Below are 16,026 nucleotides of genomic sequence, written 5' to 3'. Positions count from 1 at the left end.
TTTCAGTTTCATTATTAACAACATCAAAAACAGCACAGGATTCAAACCATGTCATATTCAACTAAAAAAGAGTTTTATGGGTAAAAAGCTTCCACTATTCGTTATATTTATTTGCTATAGAAGAATAGATTCATTTACATTATTTGGCTTCAATTATGTTACTTTCGATCTCAACCTTCCTTCACCCTGGATATTACGTGCGGGTACCACCAAGTGCAGAATAGTGCAAATCTGTAGCTATCTGCTTTAGATTGCATCATCTCTAATTTTAGTCATAATTGTCTCAAAATATTTTCAATGACTACACTTTTCCCTCTTCACTCTTTGCACTACCTTTTGAATCAGTTTCCCCAGCTTACTTGAGAATACCAAAGAAAGACAAGTTTGATTGAGCTGCATAAAACATACATGTTCAGAACCTTTTATCCTATCTATATCCTATCTATTATCTGGGGATCTCCCATGTGTCCCTTGTGAGGAGGCGTAGATTTCCTGTTTCTCTATTCATTTTATTTCTGACTTGACTTTGATGCTTGATGAATCTTGGAGATGTCATGCACCTCACTTCTGTAATCTGTCAATTTGAAAAACACTCATTTGCCAAGAGAGACTCCAACATTTATAGGTCACCACAGATGACTTACTGTCTTCACAACTCTGTCTCTTAGGGGTTACGTTCACACTGGAGTTAATTGGCACCATCGATTTATGTAAATGTGTAACTTTTTGCCCTCAGTGTGGGAGGTAATATGAACAGAGATCAAATTGGGTTAGTTGAGACATGTCAATGAGAAATTTGCAGATACTTGTAAATGTAGTTTTTTTTTGTAGCCACAGAATATATTTCATTGTGTGGGTATAAAGCCTAAAAGTAAATTCTCATGCTTGCATATCAAAGTAAGTCTTTGATTTGGTTCCTGGAATAATCCATGTTGTACACAATTTGTGCTGCACAAATTGCGAGTTTACTCTTTTCTTCTTCTAAACAGAAGATCAGTTCCCTTTTTATTTCTCACCGACTTAGTAAAGTAAATAATTTCCTGTTTTGGAGGAGAAAAAAAGGTGGGTTCTACTGTCGGCATGTTAAAACACAGCAAACAAACCACTGTTTGATCCTGCTCTGCTGTTTTTCTTGCAGAAGAAAGTGAATTTCCTGCAGTCTTATGTGAACGACCTCGAAGACCAGAACCAGGTGCTGGTTCAGACAATTGAAGATCTGCAGGAGGAAGCTGACCGCAAGGTTTCTAATGTGGGAAGAGAGCTGCACCCCTCTGATGGCACTGAGGACGTAAGGTTTTCTAAATGTATTAGAGCAAAGAGTATTTTTCTTTATCTCTAAGAGTTTGAACCAAAGTTACATTTCAATTTATGAAGTATCACTAAAAAAGATTCTTGTGTGTTTCAGAGAACAAAATTTGGTTTCAGTACCCAAAGAACTCGATATCTCTGAGTGTATGCACAATGGCTGCATAATCTCTTACATGCAAATACATTCAACTTAAAAAGTATAATCAGATAAAAAAACAACTGGAACATGTTGAATATATTGTTGATCACAGAACCTGTAAACAAAACAAACTCAAGACCTGTGTTAAAGTGTTCTATCAGAGACATCTATAAAAAATTACACACCTCTACTTTATTTTTCCACTGACAAAGCACCTGCTCCAGGTACTAAAAAACTGATGCTTAGGAAGCACCAACTCTTTGCTGGGCCAGAGTGAAGTGAGTGATTCTATAATTAAGGGTACATTTCAAGTCCATGGGGTATCCTAATCAGTGTTACTAAATATTAATTTTAAGCAATGACCAATTTTACAGTGGGTCATTTGGGTGATATTTGTCTTTTATTTGATACAGAAAGTTAACAGGTCCCTTAATTCATTTAGCAACAAATGTATTGAATTTTGCAGTTTTTGTGCTGTCCAATTTCTAAAATGTCAAGTCTTCTCTTAAAAAATCCAAGTGACACAATAGTGTGACTCCAACTTGGGTCCTTGCTCATGGAAAACCAAAGCGTTTCTTAGGGAGAACATGATTGGAACCAACTAAGCCCTGGCACTTACACCAACACCGAATGAGCATGTGTTGAAAAGGGGTATGTATAGCCACTGTAAGCAAAACAGCATCGCTGTCTTTAAAAGGCCTGAGCTTCATTTCTGGGACATTCACAATTCTGATATTACATCAGTGCCAGCTCTCAGTGCCCTTCATACCCACATACAAATAGAGAAAAAAAAAGAGAATAGCTTGGAGATGACAGGTCTTTAAAGAGTGAGAGGTCTGTTTTGCTGGAAGGGTTAGGTTGTACACTCTACCTCCCCCTACTCCACCATTTTTACACAGGAAGGGAAAATGGGGAGTAGAGTCTGCAGATGCCTGTTAGAAAGTTGACATGAAAGGCAGAGCCAGAGAGGAACGAACGAATTAAATGCCTCCTATTAACATTGTCCTGGTTCATACACAATACCTGCATAAAAAGTGGTAAGAGAAATCATAACAAGTGGGAGAAAGAATAACAGCTCATGGCTTTCTTTTCTTATCTACAGCTCTATTGTCTCCAGGAGTCTTTGTTTGTGTGCACTTCTCGAGGACAAGTCCTCTTTGACTTTATGGGATCCAATCATTGGAGATCACGCTGAATACGATTCAAGTCCATCATCCGGTATTGTTTAGACAGAATAATATCACCGTATGGAATAATGGCAATAGAGAAAAGCAATTAGGACAAGCATGGAGGCGTGTAATAGTCTTAAAGCATAATGGTGAAAAGTCTTTGTTGAGACCTTTTGGTAAAGATACAGTGAACTCTACAGGATAAGCAGCATGTAAGCTAAAAAAAGAGTCAAGCATAGAAAGGTCCTCTGTTATTATCTTTTAAATGTGTGGCCTCAACCATTTTCTGAAAGAGCCTACAAATTATCATTCTTTCTTAGCGGACTAAAGGTGGGAATTTGCGGGCAGAAATGTTATGCGGATGTGGTTATTTTTTTCAAGATTGCATCAACACACAGCAGAAATATAAAGACATCATCGCCACTTGATGTAGTGACCTTAAGGTATTGTTCCTTTTTAGTTATGTCCAGGCCTCTATCACTGCTCGCTCCTCTGAGTGGATTTTGCACACAGAAAAGTAATTATGGCCTGTTATGCATCAAAGTACTTATCTGCTATTATGGAGTAGGTCAGGGGGCTGGCTTTGTGTGCTCCCTGCGCTGGTTACAAAGGTCAGTGTAACACAAAGCTTTGCATTTTTCAACATTCAAAGCTGTCTATCTTAGCCTTCATCAGTTTAAAACATAATTTTGCTCAATGGCAAAAAAAAGAAAAAAAGCAGTATCAACCCTGTCTTCTGAAAGGCTTTATTGGTTGCTTTTAATCAATAGGTTGTAGAATATGTGTGTCTGAACAACAATAACTACTTACAGTGTTTTTTGAAAAAGCCATTTTCCACTTCTTTGGCTTCTTCTTTCAGAATAACTCACATGTAAAGGTTTGTAGAACAGGGAAGAAAAAAATTAGATTTTATGACTGTGTCTTAGTTCAATGTGTTTTTGTGTGACAAGAAAAACTACATCAGTCATTTAAAGGGATACAGTTTGGCACTGTGTTGTGTTGCTGTGCTATCGACCCATCCTTTTAGCTTTTGAATCTCCATTTTCACCCGTCTTAAATGATGCTCTCACTGTCTGTTTATGCTACTTTGTATGTTTTCAGAGTCTAGATTGGTAAACAAATACAAACAAATGGACTGCCTCACTCAACAGTCTATTAGGACAGTCAGGGGACAACAGTGTGTTTCTGCTCTGATGTCCATAATGTGAAATCCAATCAAATGAAGAGCATTTAGAGCTACTTATGGACTGTTCCACCATGTAAACGATGCAATGAGCTCTGTAATAGGAGCTTGGCTAACGTCTGATTGAATCGTAGTGTATGGTCTTGTTGATGCACAATAGGGTTGAACTTTAATGGACACTAAACAGAGTTTGTTTTGTGGTCATAATATGAAATCCAAGGCTTGTATTCTCTTCTCTAGACTGCTGCATTTAGCCTGTTGTGTATTTACCATCCATAGGCAGAAAGACATAGTATCATATTGTTTCTCTTGTACAATAAAACCTGGAGTGAAACAGTGTTTGATAAATAATAATAATAATAATAATTGTAAGCTCTCATTGTAATAAATTTAGTCCTCTTTAGTTAAGAGGCCCTCATTGATAGAGGTAATTGTAGATTTTGAAGGCTGTAAAGCTATTGTTGGTTTCACCAATGAGAGCAGGATAAAGGGGTATTGTTTCACTGAGAGAACCTGTGTAAGTGTTGATGTGGGCTTCCAGTCCTGGCGGCGCTCTGTCCAGTATCAGATTCTATAGTTAGCTTGCTTTCCAGCTAGTTAAAAAATGAAAGGAAAATGCTGAACTTTCTTTGTGTCATTCTTTTGCAATAAAACTGTTCTTATGAGTCTACGGAGGACACTTCTGGGAAACTTCCTTATAGTAATTTCCTTCAATTTTCTGGGTTATACTCTCGCTTGACATTTTGGCAGCTTAAGGATTAGTAATCATATAATGCAATAAAATTGGCACTTTATGATCTCTGTAGAAATGTTTTTTCCACTTGCGTTATTCCAGGGAGGTCACAGGCACAAGGGCAACTACAGAATGATTTCTGGAGCTGGCAGGGGTTCAGAATACTGCAAGAAGACACTTTTGTCAGCCAGATGGTTGCCAACTTAGGGTTTCTGCTTTAATGTGTCGGCTAATGTCATCATATCTTTGCGTCACAAACAGCAGGCTGCAGATGTTTAAAGAGGCGGTTGGATGGCATTTGTACCTTGACATCCTCCGTTAAGACATGAGCGCAGTTTGTCTGAGATTTCTCAACAACTGCTTAAACAATTTAATAAGAAATGAGAAACCCTGGTCTTAATTATTGTGTTTGTGAGTGTGTGTCTTGAATATCAAAAGATCAAGATCAAAGAGGTCATGAAAGACTTTCATGCAATTTTTTATAGTATATATGTTTTTATGGGTCATATTGTTATTATTTCTTATGTTATTAATTTCTTGCAATAATTTTTTCAATTTATCTAGCATACAGTTTTTTTTTTGCATTCATCTGATGAATTTTGTATGTAATTCCTTTCTTGTTTTCTTTGTGCATGTGCGCACAGTACCGTATGCGCCGTGTGTGTGTGTGTGTGTGTGTGTGTGTGTGTGTGTGTGTGTGTGTGTGTGTGTGTGTGTGTGTGTGTGTGTGTGTGTGTGTGTGTGTGTGTGTGTGTGTGTGTGTGTGTGTGTTGGCCTTATGGGCAGATTTTTTAATTCCCAGAGTTTAGCCTCTGGCCTGCAGGGCAGTAGAGGGGACTGTGGCAGCCTGGGGGGGATCAGTGTAGATCAGAACAGATCAGCAGGGATCATTTGGGATCACTGGCCTTCCCTTTGATCCACTCATCCTGTCATCTCACCGTTGCCACACATTTTCCAAGTTCTTATCCTATCCAACACAATCAAAACACCAATATTAGTAAACATGTTTTTTAGACTCTTTGTCTTCACTTGAGTTGAGCGGTATTTTGTTGTGTTAGAGCTTGAACTGGAATATTCCTTTGCTTTCCTTGTTAGCTTTTGTTGTTCAAAAAAAGCACTGTTAACAAGAACAACAAAAAAATCCTAATTTCTTTTGTCTTATTTTATTCAAGAAGAAACAAATAGGTTAAAACAAGTGCACAGAACACATTTGCCAACTGCATGCTGGGAATACCTCCAGCTGCGATGAAAGTCTCCATTTTTTGTGTGATTCACAAAGTGACTATTTATGACATTCCCTATAAATTGCAGAACAGGGGCTATTAAAATCTTTAGGCTTGGAAACCAAATGAGGAAATTGGTCTCATGACTTAATCTGCACTAATGAGAACATCATTTTTCCTGTCATGTAGAGCAGCCGCCATAGTAGCACTCTTAAGACTCATTTGGCTGCCTTGACTGGAGCTCAACAAAATATTGCATAAAAGATGAAAGTTATGGAAGAACTGCAGAATGAAAACTTCTAGGTGGCCAAAGGAGACACTTTAATGAGACTTTTGATTCTAAAACACAGGGTGGCCTCTTAACCACATATAGATTTAAAACAATTGAACCCAGGTCTTAGTCGATTGGTTCACTTACAAAGAAGTTGTCTTGATTGTTTTCGTGCATGAACTTAGGAATATGTATAAAAATTAGGAAACAAGTAAACAAGTAGTTTTCTCCTCTGGGAAAAAACACCTGCAGTGAAAAAAACAATTCCTGCAAGACAACTGACTTTGGGGCCCCCTGTGGTCAATGCTTCACCTCCAATGTAGTTGCTGATTTTGCCCTGTACGTTTATGTTTGTATTCTGATCAGAATATCTCATCATGCATCTTTGAGCAGTGAAACATATCCATCAATGTGAAAACTTACTGTGGAAAAGGTAAAAAAAAAAAGTCTGTTTCTTCAGTGTGCTGTAAATCTTCTCATCTGACACCCCCCTCACGGTGGTTACAGGCATTAAAAAATCATAATATAAAAACTGTCAGTATTGCTGTTGACGGCCTTGTTTGTTTTTATAGGTCATGAAGAGGTATAACAGTCATCTGTTTCATAATCAGTCAGAGACTCCTGACAGGGGCTTTTAGATATGCACAGTGTAACTAGCTGGTGTGTGAAAAGGCAACATACATATAAATGAACGATTGCAGAAGGCAGACACGTCAAAGTAGCTTTATTAGGGTTACACAAATCCACCATATCTGTATCAGTTTTCATTCACCAGATGAATTCTAAAAACCGTACTGAATTTTTTTCTTGAAATAATAATCAACTTTATAGACTTTTTAAGACATGAATAAAGTACCAGCAGCTTTTTAGTCTCCTAAATCCTTTAGTAGTCTGTCACAGGTGGGGATGCACTGATCTAGTTTTTTAGTCCCAATATTCATACGATACCTGGGCTTTAGTATTGGCTGATAGGGATACTGTTCTGGTCTGATTTCAGTATTTGTTAACCATTCTCTTTACCGTAATATGAGGATGAGATGGAGAATAATACTTCAGCAGTTTAAGGATTTTCTAACTTGAGCTGAATTTTGTTCAGTGTTCCATTTTTACTCGGAAGTTGGAATTTCCGAGTTCTGAGTGGGAACGCCCAGCTGGAACGCCACCCGAGGTCAGAATTTCCGACTTGTAAGTCGGAGCACCCACACCACCCCTGAGTTCCCAGTAGGAAATTCTGAATTCAGGAGTACACAGTCATTAAGCTCCTGCTATCTTTTCGTTATCGTTTTTATTTTAGAATTTCTGATTAGTGTTTGTAGCCATAAATCAGCCTTATAAATAATTTTATTCCAAAATATACAGAAATAGGGCTGTTAAGGCAAGTTTTTCCGACTTGGCAACTGGATCGCTGAACTCAGAGATGACATCACTCCCACTTCTGACTTCCCAGTTCTGAGTATGAATGAAACACAGCAGAGATCTGCCTCATGGATCACTCCATTGCCACCAATGTCAGATCTAGCTTTTTGAGTCTGTATACGACCCGTACCAGGACCGGATAAGAGCATCCCTCATCACGGCTTCTGCCGTGCGTTTACTTACTGTGCCTCTGCAATGCCATTTTCCAATGCAAAATCACACACTGGGACACACCAATATTGCACCATCAAGGGGTCGTTATAAGGAAATGAATGATGGTTGCAGAGCTGGGCCACAGCGCTGTTGCAGACTCCCAATACAAAAAGGGCCAGTGTGTTCTCTCATTGGTCTCTGAGGAGGCTGCAGAAAAAAAAGGTAGAAATGCTGACTTCAGTTATCAAAAGGGGCAGACATCTGTATTTTAGGGTGAAACAGTGGTGTTTAGAAAACGGCTTAGTTGCTAGCTACAACACACCCACCCCTCAGTCAATCAGCCATTCCCCACAGCTAATTTTTTGTAACTCTTAGCTGTATTATGCTTTAGATTAGATTCACTTTTCATTGACACACAGTTATGGGGAATGTCAGTTATGTTTTTGGTACCAGACTGTAGGGTAACCCTGCTAATAAAGATAGGCATTTTAATACACACTGAAGTTTACTCACATGAACTCCTTTTTTTGTTGCACCCCACTTTATTTTTTTAATGCTCAAGGTTACCGCATAGTCTGTATATGAAGCTGTTGATCTGAAATCTGCCTGTCTAGAAGTGACTGCTCTGTTTTGGTTGGGGGAGAAGGTGGGAACTCATTTAACGTCTGCATTAAAAACAGCTTCTGAACTCTGTGACCTCTTTCACCCCCTCCTTTCTTCCTCTCCATCTCTTTCACTCACACAACACGCTCATGCATGCATGTTTGAGTGTGTGTATGGGAGGCAGCTGGTTGCAGCAACACAGGACTGAGAGTGAGAAGAGAGAGCACTGGAGGTCAGGGGGTTGCGATGGTTGACTATGCTAATGCTGTTGTTAATGACTTTGCTGTGAGTGATAATTGATCGTCTTCATTACCATATTAACTTCACTGCCCCCCCTTTTCCCATACCACCCCCCAGCTCCCAGTCTCTCTCTATGCTGTAATGGATGCCCCCGTTTGATCTTTCAAATAATGAACTAATTAGCTTAATTAAAATCAATAGAGGTGCCAATACCAGGTTACACATTTCAGGGATGCCGTCTCTATCAGCAAGGAAAGGAATTTCCAGAATGAACGGGTGAGAGAGGATGGATGGCAGGAAGTAAACAGAGCAATACATAAACACTGGAAAGAGGGAAAAGGTTAGGACAGAGCGGGGCAAAGCAAGAGACCGACTGGGACAAAAAAGGAGAGTTAGGAGGGTAAGATTAGTAAGAATTGAGGGAGTAAGAGGAACATTTGAAGATTAAAGTTCAAAAGTTACTTAAACCAGAGTTAAAATGTAAAATAAAAAGCTGACAAGGGCGAAGACAAGAAAGGAAGAGAGAAAGCGACAGAAAATATCAGAGGGAAGGGGAGATGCCAAAGAGAGGGGATGCTAAACGAGAGAGAGAGGGCGAAAGAGGTTCCTAATGCTGATTTATGAGTGCTTGACGGTCGTTAGCTGGAATAAATGGCTTGTAGGAGTGGCTAGAGCATTACTCCCTGTACAGGATACTAAGTGCATTGTAAGGTCAGCCATAAGGCCAAACTTACATATGTAGTGCACTGCCCTTGTAAACCTTTGTTAATATATCAGCCAGAGGATGAAACTGCAACTCGTCCATCTGATACAGTGGAGAGACTGTGGCTCTGATCTGTGCTGCTATTTCAGTCGGTTTTACCCAAAAAGTGAAAGGAATGAGAAGTGGACATAAGTACTTCTTTTGAATGTGGTATGCAGAAACCTGGTGCTGGAATGATAAGTACTTTAGATTGCCGATTGTAAAATAAAATGGATCTATAAGAAATGTGCTGGAATTATTGGAAAGTTAAAATATAAGCCAGATATCTGTACTGGTTGGCCGGCAGGTTCCCTTAATGTGTCTGAATGCTTCTGCGGAAAGCTTTTAGTTGGTTATGAAACAGAATGAAATTAATTCAGATGCCTCTGATTTCAAAAATAGCAAACAAGACCATCTGCAAAAACTTGATTATTTCATATGGTACTTTTCAGTGCTTGTACTGGCTGTTTCCAGCTACTGTCAAACAAGAAATACAAGTTTAACAGCTGTCTGATCAGTTTGTTATTGGGGTAGAAAAGGTAATTATTTTCATTGTGTCAGCAGTATGCTGTTTTTATGCAGCTGTGTTGTGCTTTCTGGTTCCATCTTTGTTTGCCTGTGGAGTGAGCAATCCTACCTGCTAACAGTACAAGAGTTTATCCCTATATAGTCATTTTTATAGTTCAGAAGTAGGGATGCACCAATGTGAAAATTTTGGAATGGAATGGACCAGTACTTATCAGTTTTTATCTAACACATTCACACACTATCCACACACCACTGACCAACAGTTCGAGCTATTCAGGGTTCAGTGTCTTGCTCAAGGATACTTCACATGTGACTGCAGGAGCTGGAATTGAATCCCAGACCTTCCGATTGAGATGCGACTACTCTACCACTGAGCCACAGCCACCCCAAATTTTGACCAGTACTGATATCCGATACTAATATTGCTGCTATGGCCGATAACCAATATTTACAGATATCAATATTGGGGGGAAAAAACCAAACAAAAAAAACAATCTGAGAAGATATGTTGAGGTAGTTCAGGGAGAAAGAGCGATGTGATGAACGTGTTTAAAAAAGTATGTTTTTTCTGTTTTTTTGGATCAAAAACAGGAAGAGAGACATAAAAGAAGAGGGTCCACTGTTCTTAGGCAGTTTTGGTGTTTGCATGGTCATAGAAAACAATATTATTTGGGTCTTGAAAGACTGTGCAAGATGCTCTGAAAATGGCCAGCAGCTAATGATTAAATATGAGCCCACTTTTACACATCGGCCGATGCTGATGTGTTTAAAAAAATAACCAATATCGCCTGATACTGATATTGATACTGATATATTGTGCATCCATATTCAGAAGTACAGGCCTGGAATAAAGTCAAACCAGTGATTGAGAATTTGGAGCTTTAGTTGACTAGAATGAGCTGTCCAAAGATGCATTTTTCATCATTGGTCACTGAACCCCAAAATATTACGAAACTACATAAATGAAACTTATTCATAAAAATAAGTGTATTTTAAAACCCATTACTGTTAGTGGTTGTGTATTATCACATAGGATGAGCCTGCTGGCTGTAGAGAAACAGAATAAATATGCAAGAATTTCCTCTCCTCTGGTGTGGACAGAGAGCAGATTTACGGGGTGAAATATATTGAGCAAATGCATAATCTACATAATCTGTATACCAGGCAGATATCTTTCTCTGTGGATATAGTGTCACCTCACCTGTTTATGTGTAAGGTTTATATACTTTTTCCCAGTCAATCTGCAATAAATCGGCATGTAAGGGAGTTTTATATTTGAAAGCTGCTGCTAGTAGAATTTGTAACATGATGAGTCTGTGACCAGTTTAGTCCCTTTACAATCAAGTATGCTTCACTCTGTAAATTCAACACTGCCTCTGCAGACTACACAGATAGGAAAAATGTATTTTCATAGGATGTCACATGAAATTGCCAGGATACCAAATGAAAAAGTGAATCAACTGTGTGGCATACATTTCTATACAAGACTGTTGAGTACATTTCGATTCTGTACGGTATAGTAAGAGTGAAGCACAGGAAAAAGCCTTGAATGCTACACAGTATGTGTTTTTTTTCTTTCTTTTTTTATAAGTCTATCATCATTGTTGCATCACTCTGGCCTTACATGGAGCTCACTCTGGACAAAACTAAAGCCCACATTTTTGTTACACACTTTCTTCAAACATGCGGGCCTTGACATAGTCCAACAAGGCACTGGCATGTTCCTTCCAGTCACCATCATAATGAGTCGCATTATCTCTTTTTTATTTTTTCATTCTTTTTTCTGTTGCTATCTGGTGACTCACACTAACGCACACACAAATGTTCCTTCTTTTTTTTTCTTTTCTGTTGCTTTTAGTTGACCTAGCTCCAGACAAAAGGAATGGATGGAAGATGAAAAACAGAATGGAAGTGTAAATGGATGGTTGGTTTTAGAGAGAAAAGAAGTATGAAAAGCAAAAGAGAAGGGGGAATGAAGAGAAAAAAAGAGCAGGGAAGAGGAAGGCATGGGTGAGGGGCAAGTAGATGAGACAGGAGGCGCGATTTGAGGCTGGAAACAAAACAATAGAGATGACGGGAAAGAGAACGAGACAGAGGACGAAAGAAGCTACCTGATTCTGCAAATGTTGAAGTGTTGCCATGAAATGTTTCCTCCTCTTTTATTCTGTAACATTTTGAACATTCTCACTTTTTATAGTTCTAATCTTACTACTATAAAGTACTTCTACTGCTGAGTATCTGCCACTTGAGTCTAATACTGAACAGACTTACAGGTTTTGTATGACTACCGTACACATCCTTGCCTCCTCTTTTTGAGAATGTGATCATTTCGGGAGTATCAGTGATGCTCATTAAAGACAGAGAACCTTCTATTAGAGCATATTCACACGCCTGTTCTGTTTGTCTTAAGAACTGACTGAGGAAACTAAATGATGTGATGCAACATCCATGTAATGTGCTCCCTGTAACACTCACTCTTGTGCTCCTTTTTCTCCGTCTCTTATGCTTATTTGACCATTACTTTAAGAGTGTATTTCTTATCTTCCCTATAATTGAATGGTTGTATTACTCATAAACACACACACGCAAACACACACATACACACAGAAGCCCTCCCTCTAACAAATGAGTTTACCGTGGTCATAACCTTCACAGGGCTCATTATCATAGATTGCAGGCCTTTTCATAAACCTGAGACCACTGGTGACGGATTACTAACGGGATGGACATGCACGCACACACACACACACACACACACACACACACACACACACACACACACACACACACACACACACACACACACACACACACACACACACACACACACACACACACACACACACACACGCGCGCATTGTGAACCGTAATGAGACCTTATTCCGGACACCAAACCCCAGCTGCCTGTAAATTACAGCCGCCACTCCGCCATACATACTTAATCAGCTAATGCTGTTTTATTCCTTATTATTAATTTGCTCCTGTTTCTGATTTATCTAAAGCGCTCTGCATCACACCAATATTTTGTCTCCTTTACAGTTCAGAGAGGCCGAAAGAGAGAGAGCGCGCAGCAGAGGGAGTAGGCTGTGTGCTTATTCATGTACTTAGGGGATTGCATCTGTAATGAATGGACTGGCTGTTTAGGCATACATAACGCAGCCTACTACTCACCTTAATAATGTAAGCAGGTCGTAACTCCTGCTAACCCAAGGGTATATAAGGCATGCAGACACAGACACACACTTATTGACACTCCCAAATACACACAGCCTACCTTTATTAGCCGCTGACCTCCAAGTGTGCCGGGTCTTCTCATTGTCACATTGCAGCTGCATTGGGTTATGAATGTTTAATGACTGGGGGTGAAAATCAGTGTTTTTATTTGTTATGTTGGGGACATATAAACTAAAAATATGAACTAAATTATTTTAAAGCTAAAATCAATCACTGGAATAAACTTCCATTCTTTGTAATGTCTCAGGTGTTAAAATACAATAACAAACAAAACATGTACATCTTGCAGAGTGAATTTGACAAACCTGTTCTTGTTTTTTTTTTTCTTTTAAGTGATGTCTCAAAAAGCAGCAGAAAAAATTTACCTTTTCATTTCTGCCAAGCTCCTCTTTTGGTGTCCTTACAAGTCTCCTTGAAATACCTATCAGGAAAGTGCGGTTGATTCACAATACTGCTGCAAGACTCATCAACAAAACTGAGAAAGGATCACATGACTTCAGACATTTTAAAATACTACTTCTGATTTCAAAAGCATCAAATAATTTAGAGCCGTATTACATTAGTGATCTTCATATATAGTACTGATACAGTATGTCTAGAACTTGTAGGTCATCTAGAACAGGTCTGATTTCCTAATATCTGCCTGTAATAAGAATTTCTTGACATGTGATTCTTTTCGTGTCTTAAGGGAAACAATATGAATGTCCTATAACTGAAACACTTTCCTTTCCTTTCCTTTCCTTTCCTTTCCTTTCCTTTCCTTTCCTTTCCTTTCCTTTCCTTTCCTTTCCTGTCTTTTTTTTTCCATTTTTCTTTCTTTTCTTTTCCTTTCTGTTTGTCTACCCTGTGTCTTGAAATCACTTTAGCACAACGGAAGACATACACATACTTAATGCTTGCATATGCATAAATGAAACTCACACACAAGCTTGTATTTAAAGACGCACACACACAGTTTTACACACACAGCTATGTGTTGACCTGTGAGTCACTGCTGTCAGCATTGATTTCCTTTTCCCAGAGTGACCCCTGTCACCTCAGCGATAGAGTGGCCGATATTTCACCAGTGCTGCTGGGTCTCTTTCTCTCTCTCTTAAACCCTGCTTGTCTTACTTCCTCTCTGTACTGGCATCCTCTTTTCTCTTTCCAGCCCATGTTAGCACTTTCTTTTATTGAAGTCATGCATAATAAAAAAGCATGGGCACCATAGCTGTTTACCTCCCCTCAGAGCCGGATCTGTTTGTATTTACTTTTGTGTTTTCTTTCTGAAGCATTACAGCATGACTTCACTGAATGATAACACGGCTGACCCATATTTCCCATTGGTCCTTACAGTCTTATGGTCGGTCAGAACAGGAGACAGGAGACAGGAGAGCTATACAAAGTTATGGCAAAGGTTATTTAAGTGCAAGGAGTTCCTTTGTATCTGAAAATAAACTGAGGACGTAGTGTGTTTTTCTGCAAGCTCTTAATGCTAATGTTCCTTTTCAGAGCAAGTGACTTGCTGTGCTACTATTGCATCAAATATATTCTTTTGAAATCCCAACAGAGGACAGCCGAATTATGAAGTCATTAGAGTAATCACATTTCAAATTTCATCTTCGATTCCTTTCTTCTGTATTTGATTCTGTCAGCTTTCTGATTAGATTTGGGTGATTTGTGCTCCATTGGCCCCGTTTTGAAAATGAACAAAGCAGAAAGCGGACAGATTTTTTTTCTTTCATCTGTTGTTCATACAGCTGCATGCTGTTTTCTTTATTTCTTATCCTTTTGTTTTCCTTGACTTTATCATCACGGTGCCACGGTCATAAAGATGAAATTTCCAAGCAATTAGCTGGGGTCGGTACACTTCACAGCCCTATTCCTCTGTCGTGTCAAACTTCATCACAGTTTACAGCACTTGAAAATTATTTTCCTCTAGTGAATGAGTTCTAATTAATAAATAGAAGTCAAACATGTGTTAGGGTGAGAATGTAAGTGTTGTTAAGCATGCCAGATCTAGCTTTATGAAAAAATTACAGCTGTGTTTTTTAAATCCTCCATAAAGAAGCGTGTAATTAAGGATAATGGTGTTACAATGAAAATCAAACAACACTGATACATTTTCAAGGCCATGGCACAAAAGTTGGACTTCTTGGTACCTCGTACTGCATGATTTGTTTTATTTTTTGTTCCCTAGAAACGTGGCTCCAGTAAGAAGTCATTGAACAGAGAGCAACGTTTGATAATAATAAACATGTTATTTTCTGTATCACTGCTTTTTTTTCATCAGCCATGCTCACTCTCTCCACTCCGTCTCTATGAAACCCAGCAACTGCTGCTCTCTCTTTTATTTGCAGCAGCTTTGGAGTGGAAATATGACCATGGATTTGTCTTTTTCATAAGCTTCAATGCTTTATGATTCTATCATATATAAACACAACACAGACTTTAACATTTTAGCAGTTTGTAAAGATATAGAAAATTCTCACACACTTCATATTCATAACACACCCTCAGAACTCAATCTTTAAACCAGAGATGCAAATATAAATATTTTTCTTGTAACCTACTCTGCATTTTTTCATCTATGAATAATCAATAGTAATTTAGTCTTTATGAGAGTGTTTTAAGAAATGCTAATCGTAGTTTCCCAGAACCTGATGTGGCAGATTGCTTCCTTTTCAGGCAAATAGTGAAAAACAAACCTTTACAAACAAAAGCATACAGTAAGGATAAAATCTACAGTCTAAAATGCAGGAGCTGGACAGTAAATGGCAAAAATAGCCAGTATGATTCATTAATATCTAAGCCATTCTTCCTTTGAATTGTTACCTAGTTAATCAGACTGATGTGACTGAGTAACCTGTGTAACCTCATGTCATTTGTTCATTTTTCAGGTGTCTGAGGTAGATCTGAGGACGATGCTCCTACATGAGCTGGTGGAACCTGCAGCTCTCGTCCCACTGAGGTAGGTACAGACAGAAACACTGTCTGATGACATGCAGTAGTTACTCAGCTTCTTACCTCATCAACAAGGAAATCTTTTTTCCCCCTGAAAAAGTTTACTCTTGACTCAAATAATGAACAACTTCTTTGTGATAA

The 16,026-nt window shown here is 38.7% G+C and overlaps 1 protein-coding gene across 3 annotated transcripts in view; it reads left to right on the top strand.

Moving 5' to 3' along the window:
- LOC141807308 (uncharacterized) overlaps window positions 1-16,026 on the top strand; it is a 118,156-nt gene that overhangs the window by 3,757 nt on the left and 98,373 nt on the right. For all 3 annotated transcript variants that reach the window (XM_074693220.1, XM_074693221.1, XM_074693219.1), the window contains exons 2-3: window positions 1,139-1,288; window positions 15,822-15,892. In XM_074693220.1, coding sequence (XP_074549321.1) covers window positions 1,139-1,288; window positions 15,822-15,892 — 221 coding nt within the window. The remainder of the gene's footprint in view (window positions 1-1,138; window positions 1,289-15,821; window positions 15,893-16,026) is intronic.

This window comes from Halichoeres trimaculatus, unplaced genomic scaffold, assembly GCF_033239565.1.
Source record: "Halichoeres trimaculatus isolate MK-OKI-2021-1 unplaced genomic scaffold, fHalTri1.1 fHalTri1_scaffold_18, whole genome shotgun sequence".
In the NCBI taxonomy this organism is placed as follows: Eukaryota; Metazoa; Chordata; class Actinopteri; order Labriformes; family Labridae; genus Halichoeres; species Halichoeres trimaculatus.
The sequence above is the reverse complement of the archived record's forward strand: the minus strand, read 5'-3'. Positions and strand labels throughout refer to the sequence as shown.